Genomic DNA, 23708 nt, shown 5'->3' on the forward strand with positions numbered 1-23708 from the left:
CGATACGAGATACTCACTTATGATCATGTTTGCCATTGCTATGTAACAAGTTGGATAGTGCCTTGTGTAAACCACCTAGAGTCGAATTCGTCTTGTTTTTGTGGCCCGGTGAAGACTCCAGCTCTCTATTTGACGCGACCGACGTAGGTAGCTGTTCATGTTCGTGAATACTCGAGGAATAAGAATTCCCAACGCTGTCTCGCTTGTCATCGTCAGGATGATCGTTGTCATTGATCTTCTGGCCGAACGTACTGGCTATCAGATTCTCGCTCTCTCTCATGCGCTGTTGGATCTTATCTCGTAGTTTGTTATTGTGCTCAAAAGCTACGTCCAAACTGTCCTCGTAGCCAAGATTGTCGATTCGCGACGTATCCGGACTGGCCGATCTGCTCGATCGTTCGCTACCGCGCGTTCGATAACTTTTGTCATGACTGTTGTACATCTCCTCGCCGAGCAACTAGAATTTCCAAGTAACATATATCTTACATCGTATTTATTTTTCTTTATAATCGTGTTTTTAATTCTTAAAAGATTAGTATAAAAGTTTTAGAATATAAATACTTATATATAATAGAATACATTTATAATAAATTATTATTTTTTTAGTAAATTTTCCACAAAGTGTATTTAAAATTTATAACTCTATTTATTTAGAACTGAAAGTTAATGGTTTCACCAATTAATCAAGTCAATTTAATAGCAAAAGACTTCACTTAATTTATTAAATATGTATATAATCACAATTTTAAATAATTTCATAATTTATCATTAAAAGATTTATATTGATTTAATTCACACATTAAACGAATTAAATAAACAATATTATTACACATTTGCCTTGTGTACAGAATAACTAACTTATTAACGATTTATTAATTATATATTAATAAGTTATTCAAGCAGAAAACCGTCTAATGTATAATACTCACTTGATTCACTGATTCCAGAAGACTACCGAGACTATTTTGACTCTCTACGTCTCTCCATCGATCTCTATTGACTCTGAATCCTTGCGATTGATCATCTCGCCTGTGATATGATTCCGTGTGATCGAGCTTAATCTTCTTCGCACCTCTCAACTCGTTCTCACTCGTAGCTTTTAGTCTCGAGCAACATTCCACGAAGAGCTCCTCATCGAAGTTAAGGATTTTGCCTTGCCGCGGTTCCGTCGTTGATTCGATTTCTCTTGGTACGTCTAAAGCATTGTCCTCCATCGCGTCTGTGGGTGCAATCGTTACCACATCCGATCTATGACCCGAAGATGGCGATCTGATTATGATCTTCTCTCCAGAGAATTCGCTTGGATTTGTCTTTCTAGAATTATCCTCATACGTTACGCGTTCCTCCTCTTCTTCTTCCTCGCCATCCTCTTCCTCCTCCTCTTCCTCGGAGCCGCTTTCTATGGAGTTATCGGGAGTCTCGCGAGCGTAGAATGGTGACATTCTTCGTTGCTCGAGATCGCTGTCATCTTCCTCGCTGTCATCATCCTCCTCGTTGTCGTTATCATTGTCATCAGACTTTCGATTCATCTGAGAACTTCCATCAAGATCGACCAATTGATTCTTCCTTATTGGTTCTTCGGCTGCTAAACTGCTGCAACTACGCGATGATATTGTATCCTCTTCCTTGTGTTCAATTTCTTTCTTGGTCGGTTGATCATCGTCCAGATCAAATTTTCTCATTGAATGTTTCCAATCTTCATCAATAATCCTTTTTTTGTTTTTCCTAGAACTTGAACGATCCAAATGTGTTAGCAAATTATCTTGATCTTTATTCACATACTTCGAAACAACTGAATCGCCATAGAAGAACTCGTAAGAGCTATCTTTGGTCAAAGTTTTCGATCGATTCTTCGATTCACTTGTCGATAATATCGTTTGATCGTTTTGCATTTCGCTCTTCGTTTCTCGATCTTTCGAAGGAATTGATGACTCGTAATCTCTCGAAATCCTTTTGTTCGTTTTTGTCTTACTTATTTTAATCAGACTGAAATCTTGTTTCTTGCGACTGTTCGAATTTTTTCTGGATCTGCCGCGTTCACTATGCACTACGCTTTGTTCGTGATCTATCGAACTGACGTTTTTCCAAGCATCGTCATCTTTTTGTTTGACACTCTTCGAATTATCCGAACAATTCGGGTCTTTAGATTCGTAGAACTCGATCTGTTGCTCCATAGAAATTCCGTGAAATTCGTTACGATTCTGATCATCGGAAAAGCATGATGAAATCTCGTTATCAAAGGCTCTCCAGATCCTCTCACCGGCTTTGGTCTTGCTCTCCCTCCATCTGTATTTGGACTCGGACTGCGATGGTGACAAAGAACGCTCCTTATCTTGTTTCTTACGATGACTGAAACTATTTTTCGATTTTCCATGAGCGTTGTGTTCGACTCGAAGACTCTCCCAATTCTCAGAAATCAAATTCTTATTCTTCGTTCGCTCCTTATTCAAGTCTTTTTCATGGTGTCTCCTTGTTTCCTTATCTTTATCGTTCAATTCATTATCAATCTGATTACTCATTTCCTTAATCTTATTATCTTCATCTGAAATCGTCAATAACTCATCATTGAAAGCTCTTAGAATCTTCTCATCCGCTCTGATTTTGCTCTCTCTGTATCTTCGTTTGGCCGGATTGATAGGTGAGCCAATACGGTCCTCAGGTATCGATTCAATGTCCTTCTCTCGCTTCTTTCGATTCTTCGCTTTCCCGTAAACCTCACTGCTGCACTTCTCATTTCCTTTCTTTTTAGGTAATCGTTCAGTATCCTTCTTTGTTTCAGAGCCAAAGTGGCATTTCTTTTCTTTCTTGTGTCCATTCTCGGAGAATTTTGTCAGTCCATGCAGATAGGATCTCGCATCCAAAGCACTTCTAGATATATCCGAATCGTCTTCTGATCGTGATACCCAATCGTTCAATACTTCCTTCACCTTGTCCGCTTTCTCGCCACCAAACACTCGGCCGAACACACTCTTCACAATTTTACTCTTACTCGAAGCAGCAGATTCGAGTCTGTCATCCTCGTTCTCGCTGTCACTCGACAGTTCAGCAACTTTGATTTTTTTCTTTTTATCCTTGGATGTTTTCAATCTTTTGCGATCAGTTTCTCGTTCCTTACTCGTCGATTTTCTGGATAATTTCTTGGTAGATTCCAATCGAATTGTCTTTTCATCGTAAGCGCTATCATTCCCAGAATCACTTATTACCTTCTGAGATTCATGGAAATTTGCGTTGAGAAGAGATTTATTGTCTTCGACTAACGCTTTATCCTCATCTTCTGATGACAAAATTTTTGCTTTGAGAACTTCTTCGGGAAGTTCCTCTCTTGGCTTTATTTGTTTCTCTTTTAAAATATCTGTTGATTTTGAAATTTCAAAGCTTTCATTGTTGTCGAATTCGATTGCTTTTGATTCAGCCGATTCCAAATTATCAATTGATATCTGTTCGGTAATTTGTGATGGAAGCTCGATTAATGATTTGGTCGTTAGTGCTAAAACATTCACATTCGTATCATTTTGTTTGTCTTCTAGCACACATTTTGTATCGTCAACATATGTGTTTGTTTCTGATAGCATCAATATTTCGACTTTTTCTGATGGAATGTTAGAGATAAGCACATTCTCGCAATTCCTTATGAGTACGGTGTCGTCTATCGCAATATTCGTAGATTCTATTTTCTGCGCCAATTGATCTTTAGAAATGTTTAACTCGGTGCTTTGAACATCTTCAGTATTTAATAAATCTTTTTTCGTTTCCGATAAATTTGATTCTGAAGTATGATCTTGAACGGCAGATGAAGACTCCGCATTCGGTATCAAAGAACTGATCGACGTGGTTTCTTCGATAATCATTTTGGAACATGATTCAATCACGTCTGCCTTTTCTTTCACATCATCATAATTTGATTTCGTCGATTCGGAAGCACTCGAATTATCTGCTTGTACTGAAGAATTATTTATAACGGATACAGGATTTTTTCTAGGCCTGCCCCGACTTCGTTTAGGAGGTTGGGCATTTGCATCAATATGTGGCGGCTTGCTGGTTTTGTCGAAACGCTCTTTGGTATCCAAATTTAATTTTTGATCCTCAATTTTTGATTCATCAAGATTAGTCGTAGCGACAGAATCGTTTCCGTTAACTTCGAGGTTCGTGGGAGCTGAAGCGTTACTGGAATTCGAAATAATTCGATTTTTAAGCCTCGGTCTTCCACGTTTCTTTTTCTTAGTGCCGTTCGTTGAGTCTGTCATCGATTTTGCGACTTCTACATCCTGGCAACTCTTATCGTCAGTTGCAGCATATGCGTTTTCCTGTAGTGTATCCCTGTTGGTTTCTTCTTCTACTTCGTTCTGTTTCTTTTGCGCATCACGGCTATCTTCTATCTCATCACTGTTAATCTCCATGGAAGTATCCATAAAATATATATCAACTTCAATATCAGACTCTTCATAATGCTGAATGTTTTTACTTCTTCTGGGTCTTAGACTGAAACGATTTGTTTCAGTTAAAGTTGAGATCTCTTCTTTTTCCTCGTTATAAACTTTAGAAACTTTTTTTAGCGTTTTCTTCATAGTCCTCGTAGATTCCGTTTGCTGGTCAGTTTTCCCATCAATATCACATACTGATTTCAAAATTGTTTCTTCATTCAAAGATGTAACAGTTAATTCTGATCGATTTTTCGTTTCAACGTTATCTACACATTCTTTAGAAATATCTTCGATTTTTTCTACCGTGTTCATTACTTCCTTTATCGAAGAATTATCACAAGATGGCGAGGAAATTCGCATGACATCATTGGTTGGTTTCGGAAGCTCATCCGAGTCAATTTTAGAATTTTCTAATTTAGGAGAATCCAAGAGCAAATGTTCTTCTGCCAGATTCCTTTTCTTCGACTTATTCCGCTTCTTATCACTGTTCTTGCCTTGTCCTGGATCCTCTTGATTTTTTTGGACGGCTTTGATCGGTGTTGATGACAACATCGGATCTTCCGGTGTCACTTGATCAGTCAAAACGTATTCGTCATGGCTCATGTTTTCAGTAATCTTGCAAATTTCTTCGTCCAGCAGTTTATCTTCCAACATCTGCCTCGTTCCGAGATCCACAAGAGATTTTGTTAATTCTGTACTATTTGTGTAAGGAACGAAGCTCTCGTCTAGCTCCAAAGACTTCTGATCGGTTTCATGAGATCGAGCGTCTTCTTGAATGTTCTTCATCTGTTGATCATTTTCTGAATTATTCTTCCATTCGTTGTCGTCCTCTTCAGTATTCTCGAACGTATTGCTGTTAACAGACTCAGCTTTGTCTTTGGTGGATTTTGTCAACTGTGATAAATGCGACTGTGACAATGTATGTTTCTTTAGAGAGCTCTTACGAGTGAAGCTTGTAGCGCATACGTCGCAGAAAAACCTCGCCGCTTCCTTCGTTAACTTTTTCCTCTTTTCCACAATCAAAATCTCACCGGTTTTTGTGTGCACCACCACAAAGTTGCCTCCCGCGCGTTTCTTTGGGGTAACCGGATTATCCGAAGAATCATGATTATTAGATGCTGGTCTTTCTAAAGTGGCGTGCGAATCTTTGTTCTCCGTATCATCCGTTGGTTTATCTGTACCTTCGTTTTGTGGATCCAAAGATTTTTCAGTGAGTTCAAATTCTCGTTCAATCTTTTCCAAGGCTTCCGTATTTTCTAATGAGGCTTGGATGTCCATTGGAATGTCAATGTCATCTACGTCAGACAAATTAAGGTGCTCGTCAAGCAATGATTTGGTTTTCCTTTTCGGATTTTGCTTACTGCTTTTCAGGGCTGTCGAATGTATGAGAAAAGCATCGGCTCGGGTACTGTCAACTACTGCCTCCTCTTTCCTCTTTTTCTTCGCGAATCGCTTCTTCCTAAAGTAGCTGGACTCGCTGACGCACGAGCTCTCAGATAAGTCGTCCATGCTTTCGGCACTTTGATTTCGAATGCAGGAATCAGCAAGGTCTTCGTTTGACAGCTGTATTTTTCTCTTGAACATAGATCTTGTCTTGGGTAGAGATGGAGCGAGACCGATCGATCCTGAAGAACTCGATCTTCCGAGCTTCTTCATACTCGATTCTTCTCCAATAACACGTTTCTCTATTTTTTCTTGTTCTTCGACTTTCTCTTCGATCGAGTTAGATATCTCGCCGATCTCCGTGGATTTCTCGTTCGTTCGAGACTTTTCGGAAACGCTTCCGCTGTTCCAGGGATCGTCCTCGGGCTGCGACTTCTTTTTTGGGCCTCGTTTTTTCGCACTCTGCGGTAGATCCTTCACTTCCGGTATTTTGAAATGCTCTAAGCTAACAGATAATCGCTCGTTAGTATCGGCGATGCTGGATTCATCATTGAGTTTCAAAACAACTTTAGCAGACTTGTCTTCCGGTAGTTCCAGATGCTCCTCAGCCAATGACTTCTTTTTCGCACCACGTTTCTCCGTTGTTTTTGAAGGTATCGAATTAACAAGACTTGAATTTTTTAAGTCTGTATTTTGTGTCTCTTTATGTTCCTCGGGCACTATTTCTACTGAATGCAAGAAGTTTTCTAAAGGAACGTCTGAGTCACTAGTGGTCCCAATTTTTATCGATTGTATATCAGTTGATTCTGAAGATTCTCTCGCAATGGTCGACGAAGATGGTATCTCCTCTGTTTCATCTATAGGTTCTACAGAAGTTTGGAGGACGTTTATAGTAGCATCCATCGAAGGAATTATTGATAAGACAGATTTCAATTTTCTCTTCGATTTACGCCTAGATGAAGATCCGTTCGAATTAACTCGATTCTTTTTTTTATTTCTATTTACTGATTTTTTATACTCAACACTTTTTTCGGAAGATAATATCGAAACATCAGTACTTTTCTCGATTGATTCTACCAACTCATTGGTAACAGTATCTTCATCGGAAGTTATTTTGTCAAGAGATTTCTCAAGGCTCGCCATTAATTTCGTATTTTCACAAGTGATTTCTGAAAACTCGGTGAATTTTTCTAGATTTGATTCATTATTAGTTGTCGTGAGATTCTTTTCTAAATTTGTTGACTTTAAGTTGTCCTTGATAATTTCGTTTTCTCTGTGTTGAAGCAGCTTCGACTTTTCGATATCTGCGTTTGAAGTCTCCACACTATCGTCTTTCTTTGAAAATTCATTTCCAACATCAGACTTAACCGTGTCATTCAATCCAAGTTTCTTCTGCGCATCTTCTTCTGTGCGATCTTCGACGATTTCTAGTGATGTTTTCTTATTTTTCTTAGATCTTGCGTCCAGTGATCTTTTGTTGGATTTTCTCCTGGATTTTGTAATGCCTTTCTTTCTTTCAGGTTTTTCTAAATTTTCTTTTTGTGTCATAAATAACGAACAAGAAATTGGAATATCGGTTAATGATGCAAGATTCTCATTTGAAATTGTTATTGGAATAACTGGTTCTTTATTTATCATCAATTTATTTTCGCAAGAGTCAACATTTTCTTCAATAGAATTCACTTTTCTGTGCAAGTCATCGTCATTCTTCATCTCAGTGTTTGAAACATTATCTGCTTTAAGTTGATTCTCACTTTGAATTTCAGCCTTTGTTGCCAAGTTTTTTTCGAGATTGTCTGACATCTTCAAAGAATCCGTTGAACATTTGGAAACCGCGCTCTCAACATTGGTTTTCTCGTTTTCCAATGTTTGAATTTCAGGTTCGACAATCACCGGCAATTCTTTGTCAGTGGATGTAACTGTCACACTTTTATCGTTCTCTGAAGCATGGTTTGTCTCATCAGAATTTGTGTTCTCCGCATTATCAGTTAAGGTGGGTCCGACCTCATCGAGAATGCTAGTCAACTCATCGGCCGCTGTGTCAAGCAAAGAACCTACCTCACCTTCTAGCAAAGCGTCTTTCTGCTTGGCTATTTTCGACACAATTTTTTCTAAAAAAGAGCCTTTACCCTTGGGTTTTCTTCTAGACAGATCGAGGATAATGTCATTGGCTGGCGAACACGCCTTAATAGTTGTAACTCTCAACGATACGTCGACTTTTCCATCGGCAAAGGCGGTTTCAAGTTGCGCTTCATCAGGACAAGCATTCTTCTCATCATCTGCGTGAGAGCTATCGGTTGTGCTAGTCGCCGTAACAGTTTCGTTCTCTGCGGATTTTTCTTCACTTTTGGCGAGGGCTGACAGCTCGCTGAATGCTGAGTCTACTACGATCACGTTGCCCTCACCACCGCTTGGTTGTTGAGCGCTTCCGTTCCGCGCCAACCTATCCGGATTGTCCAAACTAGTCTGAACCGTGAGCACCTGCACATTCTGCTGCGCCTCCACAGGGATATTCATGCCTTCCGTCAGAATACCGATGACATTGTTTAAGGACCTTTTCCTCAACGATTTCTCGCGACGCGAGCCCCATGACTTCTTGGGTCTCCCTACTTTCAGTTTACTGTGAACGTTCACGGATGTTTCCAAAGAGTTTTCCTTACCACTATCAATGGACAGGTTACTCGTCTCCGATTGCAAGTGACTTAAATTGATATTCACTACTGTCGAATCTAAGTGATCATCGGAATTTTTATCGCTCTCACCTTCAATTTCCTTCTTAGAAATTTTATCGATACCTTCCTCGAGCTCTTTCTCAGTTTCCTTTCCGCTCGACGAGGCATTTTCGCTGCTACTCTGTGCTTTGGACACACGCAAGTTATTTTCTTCATCTTTGTCGAGCGATTTATTACGACTGCGACGTTTTCCCACCAAAGATCTGCCTTTTCGAAGACTATCGTTTACAATTTCTAAGGAAGGCTCGCTCTTGATGTCGCTCACTGATCCTCTCGTTTGTCTGCCGTCGATTTTACTTTTCACATCAGAATTATCAATTGTAATTTCCTTAATTTTCACTGCTCTGTCTCTTTTACCTTGTTGATTTCTTTCGTTTTGCGCTACATTGGCAATCGCATTGCTAGTCGAATCTTTTTCTAGACTCATTTTCGCTAGTTTATCGTCACTCTTCTTCTCAGCGTTTTTTCTGCATGATTTTTTAATCGCTTCAATCTTCTCCTTCTTACAAGTATCTTTCGAGCCGTCTGATTCATCATCGAGTTCTCGCGGTTTCTTGTTATTCACTTGAAGCACTTTCGATCTTGGTGCCAATTGCCTCAGGTTGCGTTTTGAGTCGTTAGATGCGAGCTCTAGTGTGCTCAAGAGATCATCCTCGTCGAGAATACATTGAGCCGAATACAGTAGTTTCTTCACCTCAAATGGAATGTCCGACAGTTTCACGAAATCCTTGTTTACTCTGGTTTTCGAATTGTTTCGAGTTTCCTTTGTCGCTTCTTCCTTTTTAGGCTTAGAATCTTTTTTGACAATTGCCTCTTTCTTCGATATTTCTTCCTTGCTATTTTCACTACTATTGGCATTTAAGACCGGTAAACTCTTCCTGCCTTTCGTTTTATCATCTTTTAATATTACTACGTTATTTTTGGAAGTTTTGTTTTCTTCAACTGTATTAGTCTTCTTCCGCTTCGCCATGTCTTTCGTTTCCTTCTTCGGTTTTCTTCCTCTCGTTGATTTTTGCCCCCTTTTTCTTTTTTCAGGGACAACCTCGAGATCAGCATTAGCCTCAATATTCTCCTCTTTTTCCTTTAAAACGTACTTTGTGGAAATTCGAGACGCCTTTTGATCCTGAAGAGAACCCGACGACGTTACTGGCGACAAGATAGGTAAATCGTTCGCCGACTTATCAGCATATTCCTCATTGGAGGAAACAATCTGTACGACTGGTTCCAAAGTCGGCATCTTGTCGCTATCCGACGATAATCGAGTGACTCTTCGTGGCAGCTGGATCCCAATCTTTTTCAACTTCTGCGCCGCTTTCAGCTTGGGCTTAATTTCGATCCAGTCGGCAGTCTTGTATTTTCCGTTGTCCGTTTTCTCTTCGGACGATTTCGCTGGCAAATTCTTGTTTGGATTGCGAGCAAACTTACCATCCTGCGTTCGTAATTGTGATTTTGCCTTGATAGAAGCATTCAAGGATGCCACCGGATCCACTGGACGTTTTCTCTTCAATATATTTTGCGTCAATTTGTTTTTATTTTTTATTCCAGAAATCATCGATATCTTTTTACTATCGGCACTGACGTCATCTTTGTCAATTGTTTTCAGCGTCTTTGCGTTCTTTGGTATACTCTTTGGGGAGGATGTCTCCTCGCCTTCACCCTTCGTCTCGGATGTAGTATCATTCTTAAACTTCGCAAACTTGCCCATTGCTTTCACTAGCTTGTTGCTACTTTTGCTTTGAAGATGTGGGTTTTTCACATTCCTCTTCTTGCCGAGAATCTTAGGTCGTCCAACTCTCGGTCGAATAGTTCTATCATTCTGATCCGAAGCTTTGCTGGTTGCCTTCGACGAACCTTCGTTCATCTCTTTGGCATCTTTCTTATCCTCGTTCTCAGTTTCGGCGGTTTTGTCGACATCACTATCCGATTTCTTCTCAGTTTCATGACACTTCCTCACGACGCTCTCGATTACCGCGGCGATGTTGTCACTCCGACAGCGATTCCGCTGAATCGACTTGGCGTTCTTCAGCAGTTTATTCCGCAGAGCGGCTTTGTTGCGTGAGATTCGGGACGAGTTGTCGCCGATTATGCAAGGCCTTGTTCTGGTTTGCACCTGTTTCAACAAAGTCCAAAGATGCCACTACAGCTTTTGTGCTGATAAATTCAGTTTCATTATCATTAAGACAAAATTTAAAGCTTTTATCTTTAGAAAGCTATATAATAACATTTTCATCTTATATTTTTATTTACAATTTATCGTATAAAGATAGAAGTACAAAAAGTGTTAAAGCAAGAAAAGCAGCATTTTTAATGAAAGAAAAATAAAATGAATACAATGTTATAGTATAAAAATCGCTTTGCCTGCGCGACTATGTGCACGATCACATAGAAATATGTACGTCGTCAAGCGCGTATGTCAACTAATCGATGTCTTCGCTCGTGTGCGATGAAGCGCGCAAGGCAATAACGTTCTATCATTATTTCGACGAATCTCGAATTTTTCATAATTATTTAGCATATTTGCGTTACTCAGATTGATCGGCGATACAATGTTTCATTATTCAAGCAATTTGTCTTCATAATACATAAAATTAAACTAAATTTACGATTTCAATCGGCCTCATTTATTATACTCCGTTTATACTAATTTTTTGCCAGTCGGAAATTGTAAGGAATTGTATGATTTTCTCGAATAATACAAATTTTGAAATGTAATTGAAACTAATTATTAACGATAGATCAAGAAAGATGTTTCAAGCAGCTTTTCATTGAACAATTTTAATTTTGACATTGTATGATATGACATAATATGACTTTCATATTCTGACGTGATTTTCATCGAAATAGTTTCACACATCGGAAGAATAATATCCAATTGTATTATTATAAAATCTTTACATAGAAGAGCCCATTAAGTTAGATATTACGCTGTCAACATCCTTAAATTAGCCGACTATTATGTGATTCTATCGCCTTTATGATTCTAATATCGATCCAATTTTGATTGAGTGTATTATTGAGATGAAGATAGGCATTGTTTTGCGCTATTAAATTACTTACGTTACGAAGTCGGCCCTGCGATCGCATCATGCTGTCCTGCAGAACCTTCCTTGTGGCTCTTTTAGCCGGCAGATTGGCGAGCATTTTCTGAATACTTTCGCCTGAAAAACGTATTCGAGCGATCGATCATGAAGCTATGTATATATTGCAACAGCTCGTAAATTTCGTTTAATATAATCTATCTAAGATAATTAAATCTTAGTAAATTGTAATAAGTTGTATTTAAGTTCTTCTTCTAAGCAATGAGATTTAAAGACCATAGGCGAAGAATATATTACATATACCATGCATCAATACTTTTTAATTTGTAACATGTAATTATGTTAAAAGGTTATGTCTCTGTATTAGAAGAGAATCTACTCCATAAAAAGCACATCATCTGTTTGTCAATTTATATATAAATATATATACATATATATATACATATATATATATACACTTCTTTTTATATCTTTGATCCGTTTCCTGTACTTATTTGTGAACCTGTTACATAAAGTACGCAAGATAAGGAACAATATGGAAAAGCTAAGTTGACTTCATAAAGCATTTTCGTTCTAAAAGCGAATTTCATTCTTACGATCACTCGGACGAACTCTAGGACCGGTTGGTGCTTGTTTCTCTTTGGGTTTCTCCGTGTTGATAATCCGTGATTGCGGTTGAGTCTGCGAATTCTGTATGCTTCTTTTCATGCCGCGCTGACGCCGTCGACGGCTGCGGCTACCGAACGGCCGCCACTTGCACTTCTTCTTGCCACTACCGGTGAGACCGAGCAACCAAGCCTGATCACCTCCACACTCCAGCATATGGCGATGCAATTCACCCATGTTCGGACAACTCTTAGCGCATTTGGTGCATACCATCTCCTCGAGAGAATCGTTACATGCAGCATCGGTAGGCGCATCTCGTCCCGGTAAATATAGGTGCTTGTAGTGCTCGCGTTGATCGCCGGCCAGGTCGAAGTGTGAGCACAGGACACGTGGATGCGTGGAAGCTTTGTGATCCTCCATCTCCTTCAGTGTTACCTGCACAAAAATATCGACGGTTCAGGTCGCATCTTTGCTTGGTGCATCGTTTTGCAATCGATATCGAATACGTAATATTTCAATTCTTGTAAACCTGATTAATGCGCTAACAACACAGAAGATATAGGTATTATACGGATTCCTCCGGTGTTTCCCTCGATAATACAGCACATACATAAGCTATTTTTATGTTATTGCTAAAATGGTAATAAGAAGGAGTTTTATTCTGATTCAGAGCATTACAGATATTTCATTAGATATAAATTATTCGCTTTGTATACATATATGTATGGGAAAGAATAGACCATCGTAGATGCGTGAGTGAATCCGTGATTTAGAAAACTCACTGCAAACGTTTACCATCCGGTCCGTACGTGTATCGCACAAATGTCAAAGATCAAGTACGTTACTTGATAAATTATCTAGACCGCGTTCGTACTAATGAAAATGCATCATTTGCAATATGACAGTAATATTTAAAATCATATATAAAACCTTACTGGATATCTTTTAATTCACAGTTTTTTTCTATTGCAGTCGTTTTATATTTGAAAATTGTGATATTTTCTTGTTTAAAAAATCATAAAGTTCTATATTAAATTCAATTAATAAATTTGAAATATCAAAATTATAAAATTAAACGTCCTGTTTAAGATATTGAGTCGCTTAAAATATTGAAATAGAAATCTTATATTTATTAAATCACTCTATAAAAGAACTATAAACTTTTCGTAATAAAGATTTTAAGCCGGATTTTAATGTTAATATTTATAGTCGGTTTGTACATCTAAGATTATCTTAGATAATGTCTTAGATGACATAAATCAATTATAAAGCCATATTAGCATCTCTACACCTTTGATAATATTGTAACGGGTAAGCACTTGTCAAGTACAATCTAATGCTGATATTTCGATTATAAGAAATAAAACACTGAGAGGATAAGAAATGGATAAGAAACAATGTCATGTCTTTCGAAAAAATAAATGCTAAGATTTAAATTATCAATAGTTATCAACAATTTAATTGATTAATTTTGTTAATGTTAAATATCCCTTATTAAAATTCTGTTTTTAACAGAATATGATATTATAAAGAAAATATATATAATGTAGAAGCTATATACTTACATGTCTGGAACCGCAAGCGCCACAGATGTAGATCCGCATTCGTGACCATTCGCCGCTCAGTTCAGCATAAACGATCTCCTGAGCACTAGTGACTTCATTGTCGCTTTTCTCGCACCTTTTCAGTCTCATAAAATCTGCGAATTCAACACTGAATTCCGTAATAATCGTCGACGTCGAAGTCGCGGATGACTCGGGTTCCTCCTTAATCGGCTCCTCCTTAATCTTGCTTGGAAGCAGTTCGCCAACATCGAAAGTCGTAGCATCTGTATCGACTATACAACCGGTATCATCAGCGTTATTCTGATCTCTCATTGAGCTATATACTATAGATAGATAATAACTCATCATCTCATCTGCCATTTCGATGTCAGGCTCGGTCTGATCCTGATCGCGAAGAGATACTTGATCAGTGATCTCACAGGATAGCAACTGAGTCTGATGTAGTCTGCTACCAGCGAGACGCTCTTTGATAAGCTGCTGCTTCTTTCGAAGTGTCAGCTGCGTGGAGATGTCGAACTTGCTGAGGTCCTTGATCGAGCACGTCCACTGTTCCCTGCCATCGTACTTTCGCGGGAAATTATACTTTTCGAAAGAGACTCGACGCGGTCGTGAGCCGCTGCTCATTTTACCGGCTTTCCGGGCATATTCACTCGAGTTTTCGTACTCTTCACTGGCCGAATAGTCTTTGCTGTAAACCGGAGTCGCTGCGGTCAGTGAGATATCAATGGGAAGTTGGATTTGATTGACGTTGTGCTCGTAGTATGTATGTTGCGATTGTTGTTGCGGCGATTTTGATTCCGTCGTCGTCGCCGTCGAGTTTGAGGTAGCAATCGGTGGTATGCACGTCGAGGATGACGCGCCGCTTATCGTCTGCAGCTTGCCATCCAAATGGTGCAGCAGGTTCTCACGAATGTTGCAACTCACATTACTGTAAAATGAACTGTCAAACTCAGGACTGGCCGGATTATCGATGGGTTCTCGCGTCGCAATGAGTTTCGTTCTGTCCAACCGTCGATTGTCATCTTGATTCTCCGATTCCTTTTCTTCGGATCTTCTCTCTTTAACTGACGACATGTTCACTTTCTCACGTAGATTTTGATTACAAAAGTCTCTACAGGGGGGCGATCCTTCTTTGATTTTCTCCGGCTGAAAGAACAAAGACGTGCTTGTCTAATAATAGCTTAATAGCATCTTCAAGATAGAAACTTTTCGAATCGAATTAGAAGTAAAACGTGTCAATTTCTGAAAATATTCTTATGTTCTTCTTACTACTTGAATTTCTTTGTCCTTCAAGGAATGAAATGCCACGAGTTATTACTCAGTTATCTTGGGATTTGTTATTGTTTTTAATTCTTGTTTCTATTATGAAATAACATTCCTCCACTCAAAGTTTTGAAGTTATTAAATATTAAAGTTATTAAAGATTTAACGATATAGATTTACTAAAAAATTAAAATATATCGTGATTATAAATAGAATAATTATATATAGAATCAAAAAAGAGTCGAAAGAATTTAAAAAAAAATTAGTTAAGTGGATATTCAATAGTAGAATAATACTCGTATATATATATATATATATATATATATTTCTACACACACACGCACACGCACGCACACACACACACAGAGAGAGAAATATAATATAATAATAAGTATCTAATAAACAAGTAAAGAATGAAAGATCAACAAATTTTCATACATTTAATAATTTTTAACGTCCAATAAAATATCGAACAAAACATTAAAGTTCTATATTTTATTCTAAGACACAAGAAACAGCATTCACATCGTTTATTGATTTTTCGCGACATTTACCTGAACCTGACCGATTCTCTCGGCATTTCCCCCGTGCGTCTCGCTTATGTGTCCCACCAAAGCTTCCCGGGTGAGATACCTCGTCAAACATTGGACGCACGCGTGGTACTTATCTCCGTGACTAGCGACCATGTGTTGGAATAACGCCTCCAGAGTATCGGCAGATTTCTCAGAGCAGTACTGGCAGTTCTGGGAGGGTTTTCGGAGATTCCTCTCCGATCTTCTGCCACCGCTGAGCTGATGTGCTTTCTCCATATGTCGCTGTCGCCGGGACATGGACAGGAACTTCCTGTCGCAGTAAAGACAGAGGACTCTAACCGGCGGAGTACTGGACGATGGTTTCGACTTCTGGGCCGACGGAGGACTCGAGGATGATCCCGAAGAGAGTCGTGAGGTTACCGATTCACTTGTCTGACAGTTTTGAAGCACAGACGCGACTTTGTCCAAGGGTAGACTGCAATGCAGGCCCGTCACGGATAACTCCTGAACGCTGATACTTGAGTCTTTGGTCTCCTCCACCCTCGATTCGGTCACGTCAGTCTTCTTCGACTTTTTATATTCTTCGGTCTTTTGATTCTCGTGATCGTCGACAATGCGATAGACATCGCTCAACAGATCGTCTAGCAATTCACCGCAAATCGCTCGCATCGTGATATCTTTTGTGACTGCATGTTCATCACGCATTTGGTTTCCTCTACCGTCATCAACATTCGCTCTTTCCTCGACTTGATGCTCACTCAATCTGTCCATTATAATTGTGCTTAGTGTTCGACTCTCCTTCTCCCTCGAAACGCCTCGATCATCTTCGGATGATTCTTTCTGCTCAACGTCTAGATCTTCTTTCTCTATCCTCGAAGGTGATTCCTTTGAATCTTGACTAATTCTGTCCTCCGAAACTTGCAAACTCTCTTCTGTCATTTCTTTTGTACTCAAGCAGTCTATAATCTCCGAGAATTCAGCGTCTTCGGTATTTTTGACCGTCGAAGAGTCCTCTAACCGCGGCACAACAGCTGCTTCGATATCACCCTCGCTTGAAGGCTCAGACTTGACTGCCATATCTGTCGGATCTTCTTCCTCCTCCTCTTCTTCTTCTTCTTCCTCTTCATCAGTACTTTTCCTCTGCCTTTCCAACTCTTTTTCTACGTTCTTGTCTTCCTCCTCGTTGTCCTTGATCACGCCATTCAGCACCGTCATCACATATTTCTCCAGAGTTTCCAAGTTTCTCTCGACGCTATTCCGATCGTCCTCTTCCTTTCTCGGCGAGTCCGAGTTTCCGCTCGCTGCTCCATCTGGTACCTTTTTACGCAGGTTGTTGATTACGTTGCTCAGCCGCGATCGCTTGTCCTGGGCAGTCTGCGCCGATGATCTGTAGGCATGACCGTAGCGTTCCTGCAGATGCTGTTGTTGTTGTTGATGCTGCTGACGATCGCCGTTGCTCCCTGCCGCGTTGGCGGAATGGTTAACGCCCAGATCCTCCAGGCTCTGCGTCGACGCTACCATCCTATCGGACGACGTAGTCGAACCGGATGCCGAAGGGATGCCGGACAACTTCGCCGTGTGATAACCCTCAATCGTATCGTCGTTCGGTGTCTCGCTACCAGCTACGTCCGCCGAAGCCGCCTCTAAAAAAGATTTTTCTTATAATCGTCGCTGTTTACATAATGCTTCCTGTCGAACTTTCAGTTATTGCGAAACATTTAACATCTTGCATTTTCGATCATTGAAGAATAGTTTTTTTTTCCTGCACTCTCTTAATTGGTGCATACGGTGTAATAAGTTGAAGTGATACAAATATAAATTTGTTTGATTAGGGAATCAGGGAATTTGTTTAAGGAGGTTCTCGCGCTATTTCCTGGTCAATAGATAAGTTTGAATTTTTTAAATTGTGTAAAAAATAATTAAAATAATAATATAAAAATCTTATCAATCATTTCTTTATACAGGATATTTCAAAATTTGCGCCCGCGAAATACAAGACGTGATATTTTATGCTAAAACAAACAACTTTTTTCTTTAACAAAATTGCGTCCGATAAATAATTTTTGCGCTTATTTGTTAACCTGCACTCCTGTAAAAACTACTTATCGGACGCAATTTTGCTAAAGGCAGAAGTTGTTTTTTGTGCTAAAACGAACAACTTTTTTCTGTAGTAAAATTACACTCGATAAATAATTTTTGCATTTACTCATGTAATTTCACCTGCTCTCTGTTATTAAATATTTTAAATTAACGAAATAAAACGCTTATTTATAATATATTATAATTTGTATAGTATATTATAAAATTTATATAACGCTCATTTGATGATAGGTTTGACCAATATGTTTGAGGTTATATATCATTGAGGTTACATACATGTCTTGTTCTCAAAATAGTACGGCAAAATATGCAAATAATAGAGATAGAGATAATGTAATACCGCGCAATTATATGATGTAAATTTAAAAGTTGCTATTGGTAGGTTTAATATAAATAATAAGCATATATATACGCGTCGTCCATTTGACAAATATTCTTGATTTTCTTCATCGAAAATATAAATTTCTTTCAAATTATGCACAGTTAATTTAGACAAAACTTTACTAAAATAGATTGAAGTGTTTACTCTGTACTTATAAAATTTTTTTAATTTCTGCCTTATACGCAAATATTTCAAATTAAGAAGAAATGCCTATGAGATAAGGTTTTGCGTATACTTGTAAAATTACATTATACATTCAGAATGAAATATCTTTAAAACGATAAAAATCAATGAAATTTTTTCTAGATATAATCAAGTACCACGTATGTTGTATTATAGACTTGTTTTATATTCAAATACGACTCGAACGCAAGAACTTCCTTTTAAAGTTCTCAGCCTCCTCGCAACAGATATCGCGTAATTTATTTTTGGATCGCGAAGATAATTGTTTAAAAACGGACAGCGTACAGCGAGGCGATAAATCTGCCATTGAGAAACAAGCGAAGTACGACGGCTGTTTATTTATTTAGGACTGGCGAAGTTTCACGTAATCTCGTGCAAACCTCTGTTCACCGGTGCTGCTTAATATTAATCTTGGTTTAACTGATTCTCCGCTCTGGTCGCATCTTGATAAAACGGGTTAATTCTAACTCTTAATTATTATTTCACTGTCTTTTTTATAATCGTATCAAAATATAAACATAAAAATTTAGTTAATCTGAATTTATCTTATCAATGCAACTTTTTTAAAGAATGGAATGAAAAAAATATAAATAATGAAATAAACTATAATTAGCATTAAGTGACAACGATAAAGTAAAAAATTGTTGCAATGCAATTGTAATGAAAAATGTCAGCGCACATTTTAACTGTTTGCACTTTGTAATTTTTACACAAATGAATAAATATTAAATCCTCCGTTTTTAATTGTTTCATAATGTTGTTGATATTGCCTAACACAACAGCCAGAAAATCTTCATGATTTTTCATAAAAGAATAAAAAAATATAATTTACAACTCATAAAAGAAGAACTTAGTTTAGTCGTAAATTGACAAACTTGCAGGTTTGAAATAAATTTTACAAATCGCAGGTTACATCTCCATTCTTCACACTGAATTTGTATAGTCCCTCATAATTTCCATCATTTAAAAAAGTGTATTTTATTTTTTGAAAAAGAAATTTAAAAAATACAGAAAAAAAAGAACGAAGAAACAGATACCATCCATCGCGAGAAAATCAGAAAGAGAGAAAGAGGGCAAAGGCTCTTCACGGTTGTGTCTCTGCCGACACTTTTTTATCCGGAAGTCGGGGAGAAGGGAGGCTGCGAGAATCGATAACCGTCCCTCTGCCACGTCGAAAGGGGTTACGTTTGTACGAGTAGCGTGCTCTACGAAAGGGAGAGAGAGACAGATATACATGTATATCGCGCACACATACGCGCCTGTACGTGTACGCGCGCAGACATACAACCGCAGCCCCTGACAACAGCCCCGAGGTGGTAAAAACCGGCCGGCTTAGCAATACCCCGCGACAATCCCTTCGACCATCCGGTTCGTTTTGCGAAAGACGTTGACAACAATGGTAATTAATGGTTTATCTATCGCGAACTATTAATGATACCGATATACATATAGCCACCCCACCTCCTCCCCCTCCCCATTTTACACGATATCGATTTATTTCTCGTCCATATCTTCTAAGCTTTCCCCTTCGCGTTTTATGGTTCCATGCAACGCGTAGTAGTAGGTATATCTATAGATCCGTTGGGATTTTATCATCGTTAGAATTGCGAAAGAACCGATCTCACCAAGAATGTACAATTCCAAGGAATTCTAAAAATCTTTGTGAGCCGTTACGACATAACGCCTCAAAATCGTCGTCAATAAATAGAACAAGTTACATTTTCATAATGAATAATATTATCTACCGCTCCTATTATCAAGGGAAAGTAATACGATTAACCTAGAGCAATTTATCTCTCCATCGTATTTTAATCTCTAAAGTGAGTAATTCTTTTTCGTCATTGCTTTACGTATATACCTATGTAAGTAATTCACGAGGCAGTAACATAAGTTATTTATTTATATTTTTATTATAGTGATCCAAGATTATTGTACCATTATCCTTAATAATAAAAGAGCTGAACAGTAACTAGCACAGAAACTTATTATGCAGGCGTCCCCTTTGTCAGTCAAATATCTCAAAAACCGTAAATTTTAGAAGAAAACAGTTCAGATAAAAGTTGTGCGTGTTTTTTTTACATCAATTGATTCATCTAATTATTCTATGAAAAAAGTATTAAGGTACGATTATAAAAGAGGTAATATCTATATTATAGTTGACGAAATATTTTATATTTTATGTCAAAATGTTTTATATTTTAATGTCAAACTAAAATATAAAATATCTCATAAACATTGATTTTTCGATAACTCTACCTTAATTTACACGTAGAAGTAGAATAATTAGAGAAACCATATTACGTGAAAAACTTAAAGAATTTCATTAAAAAAAAAATGGTAATGGACTCAAAAATTTATTTTATGTGAAACTTTATCCTCCGTTGGTAAGGTTGGAATAAAAATGACTCCATGGTTCGTTTATTTTATATTGCATATGCACTGATTATTTTACGGTTATGTGGTCCCGGCTAACCTATTTTCAACTCATTCACTAAGGGCCAGTTGTTCCATCTTTTGGTAAATTTTACCTGTTGAGAAAGTAGCAAGATTACTCAATCACATGTGTGGATTACTAGATTTACCTCACAGACAAAATTTACCAAAAGGTGGAACAACCGGCCCTAAATGTTTTAGCGGCCGAAATCGTTTAGGTAAGTGACATATCCCTCCAATTTTTGTTTATGTCAATGTTTGCTTATCCCACGCTGTTTTTATGATATAAATTCAGATAAAATTTTACATTTCATAATGATATTTACTATTTGTTTACTATTTTGAAACTAAAGTAATAACCTAAATATTTTTTTATGACTATTGTGCAATGTCTTTTTAGTTATTTTAATTATATATAAAATATATATAATATTTTAAGATTGAAGCAATTTATTTATGTAGTATTAGTCAAAGCGTTTTTATTTAATCTTTAATTTTAAGTATAAATTTATAAAGCATAAATGCATAAAGCTATATTTTTATCTATAAATAAACAGGGAATAAAGTTTCATGTTATTATTTACTTTTTTCATTTATTTGGTACATTAATCAGATGAAAAATGAGCACGTATTTACCCCACTTTACTAGACATGCTAAAAATCCACCTTGCCAACGAAGGGTTAATTTTATCATTATTTGCGCTTCCACTATAAGACAAACAATACAACTTTTATCTAAAAAATTTTCTTCTAAAACTTATAAGTTTTGAGACTGGTTAAAGCAGGACACCCTGTATATAAATAGAAAAAGGAAATAATTTATCAATCTTTAAAATCAATCCTTCGTAATGATAAAGAAATAACCATGTTAATAAAATTAAGTTAAATGTTAAAGGAATAACAAATTAATTTAATAAAAGTTAAGTTAACTTGAATTAACTCACGTTTAAAAAAAAGTTAATTTTGAAAAAAATTATTTTGAGATCAGAATGTCCTACATTTTTCTTAAAATGAGATTACTTTAAATAACACTTATATAGATTATTAGGTAAATTTAATTTTTTCATATGTAAATTATTTATATATATAATTTATATAATTTATATATAATTTAGTCACGTATAAATTACTTATATATGACAAAAGTCACACCATAAGGTATTTTTGTCAAAATTTTGCGAGAGAGAAGGGTATAGTATATATTTGCATTATCTCTTTTTCTTAATCCCTTTATCTTTCTTTAACTAATAAAACGACTGCTCACGCATGTTTACGATTACATCGACTAGATATTTGTTATAAAGATATACGTAAAAATTTATGGATGTATGACACTGTTTTACAACAATTCTTCATCTAAGACTCATTTTATATTTATGTTGCTGAAATATAAGGTTTATAACACCTAAAATTAATGTGATTCAAATATAAAAATTGATAAAATCTCGTGAGTTAATAAAAATTGGCTACCGTATGGTGTGACTCTTATTATAGTCTCTAATCATAATCACTGAACTTTTTCTAAATTAATTCTCTAATGTTTAAGATTTTATAGAAAAAAATATTAGCATTAAGAGAGATAGAAAAATTTTTAATTTAAAAAAGTTAATAAATTAAAGTTTAAAAGTAACTAAATTAAGTTAAAAATTAATGCATTTAAAATTAACTAAAGTTAAATTAAAAATTATTAACTTTTAACATTTTAACTAGTTACTACCCAATCCTGGAAATAACTAAACAAAATTAGCATAGAAACATATTATTCATGATAATAAATAAAAAAAAATTATTTAGCAATAATATTATTCGTTATAACCATCACGTATCCAGTTAAAGTCAAATACTTCCTATTTCCCTTATTTGCATTTTTTTCATCGGTATAAAAATTTCTCCATCTTCTCATGAAATACTTTCTGCGAAAAATTACATCAAACACAATTTCCAGGGAAATTTTCTTCATCCGGGAATAATTTTAGGAATAATTTCCAGAAATAATCTCAAGAAAATTTTCTACGGAATATTTTTTCTTCCAGGGGAATACCGTCCGCGGAAAAATTCTGTGAAAAATATTCGTCCTCTCAGGAGACATTTTCCTCATATCGAACACTCAGTGTAGTCCGAGATAGGAGAAGAATTTCAACGGCGATAAGAATCAATATGTTCCTGAAAGGAAGCGGGAGCAGCCAGATGAGGCCCTTACAAGGCCCGTTTTGAAACATAAGTTCGCATCAAACAAGGCCTTACGAATCACGCCCTGAACACGTTTCACCGGATTCTACGTATCCTAATCGAGAGATCGCGGTCGGTGTGGCTATCGCTCGAGGCGTTCATTGGGATTCGCCGATGCGACGCCGCGACGCCGCGACGCCGCATCGCGTTTGCGTCCGCACGAGGCGCGCGAGCCAGGCCCGATAATTAGACCTGCGGCGCGACGTCGACACCGCAGCCGCCAACGACTCGCAGCGATTACGATATCTCAACCAGCGTGACTACTTTCAAAATCCCGTGTTTTGTATACACAACCGCCGCAGGTCCGTGGATGTGACGGACGTTGTGTTGCGCAATGCAACGAGCGCGGAGAGCGCGGTGCACAACCGCACTTCTCGCGATAGTCGCGATGGATGTGACGCGACGAGAGAATATTCGCGACAGGAGAATATGCGCGTATTGCGCGCATATACGTTCGTATGCGTAAACGCACGCGACCGATCACGGTTTACTTATGCCACGCCGAAGCTGATTAGGTAAAAATGAAGATAACGAGACTGAAATTAGCGGGTTTTAGCGTAGCTACATCGTTTTGATTAAGAAAACGAGTTCTGTAACTTGTAAAGGACAAAAGAAGTCGTGCTGTGTATACAGTTCCCAAGCAATCGAGGATAGCGTGACTCGGCAATACGCATTGCGATAAAAAATTGTTCTCGGTGTTGTAAGTTCGCATGGCTGCAATTTATTTACACTTGTTTTTTAATCGAATTTTTTTTAAAGAGACGCCACGGATCTATATCATTTTGACCACAATTTTAATATAATTAAATTTATTTATATTATAATATACTATATGTATAT

The 23708-nt window shown here is 37.4% G+C and overlaps 1 protein-coding gene across 2 annotated transcripts in view; it reads right to left on the minus strand.

Moving 5' to 3' along the window:
• The window catches only part of LOC108749960, a 47764-nt gene that overhangs the window by 5144 nt on the left and 18912 nt on the right, over positions 1–23708 (minus strand). Inside the window, exons 1-7 of one of the 2 annotated variants that reach the window (XM_018489070.1) lie at positions 18344–18375; positions 15563–17184; positions 13746–14891; positions 12171–12615; positions 11594–11694; positions 930–10646; positions 18–457 (exon numbers count right to left, since the gene is read on the minus strand). In XM_018489070.1, the coding sequence (XP_018344572.1) occupies positions 18–457; positions 930–10646; positions 11594–11694; positions 12171–12615; positions 13746–14891; positions 15563–17062 (13349 nt within the window). In that variant the 5' untranslated portion in view covers positions 17063–17184; positions 18344–18375. Of the gene's footprint in view, positions 1–17; positions 458–929; positions 10647–11593; positions 11695–12170; positions 12616–13745; positions 14892–15562; positions 17185–18343; positions 18376–23708 lie in introns of those variants that run through there. The other variant, XM_018489069.1, reaches the window with a different exon arrangement.

Source organism: Trachymyrmex septentrionalis, unplaced genomic scaffold, assembly GCF_001594115.1.
Source record: "Trachymyrmex septentrionalis isolate Tsep2-gDNA-1 unplaced genomic scaffold, Tsep1.0 scaffold32, whole genome shotgun sequence".
In the NCBI taxonomy this organism is placed as follows: Eukaryota; Metazoa; Arthropoda; class Insecta; order Hymenoptera; family Formicidae; genus Trachymyrmex; species Trachymyrmex septentrionalis.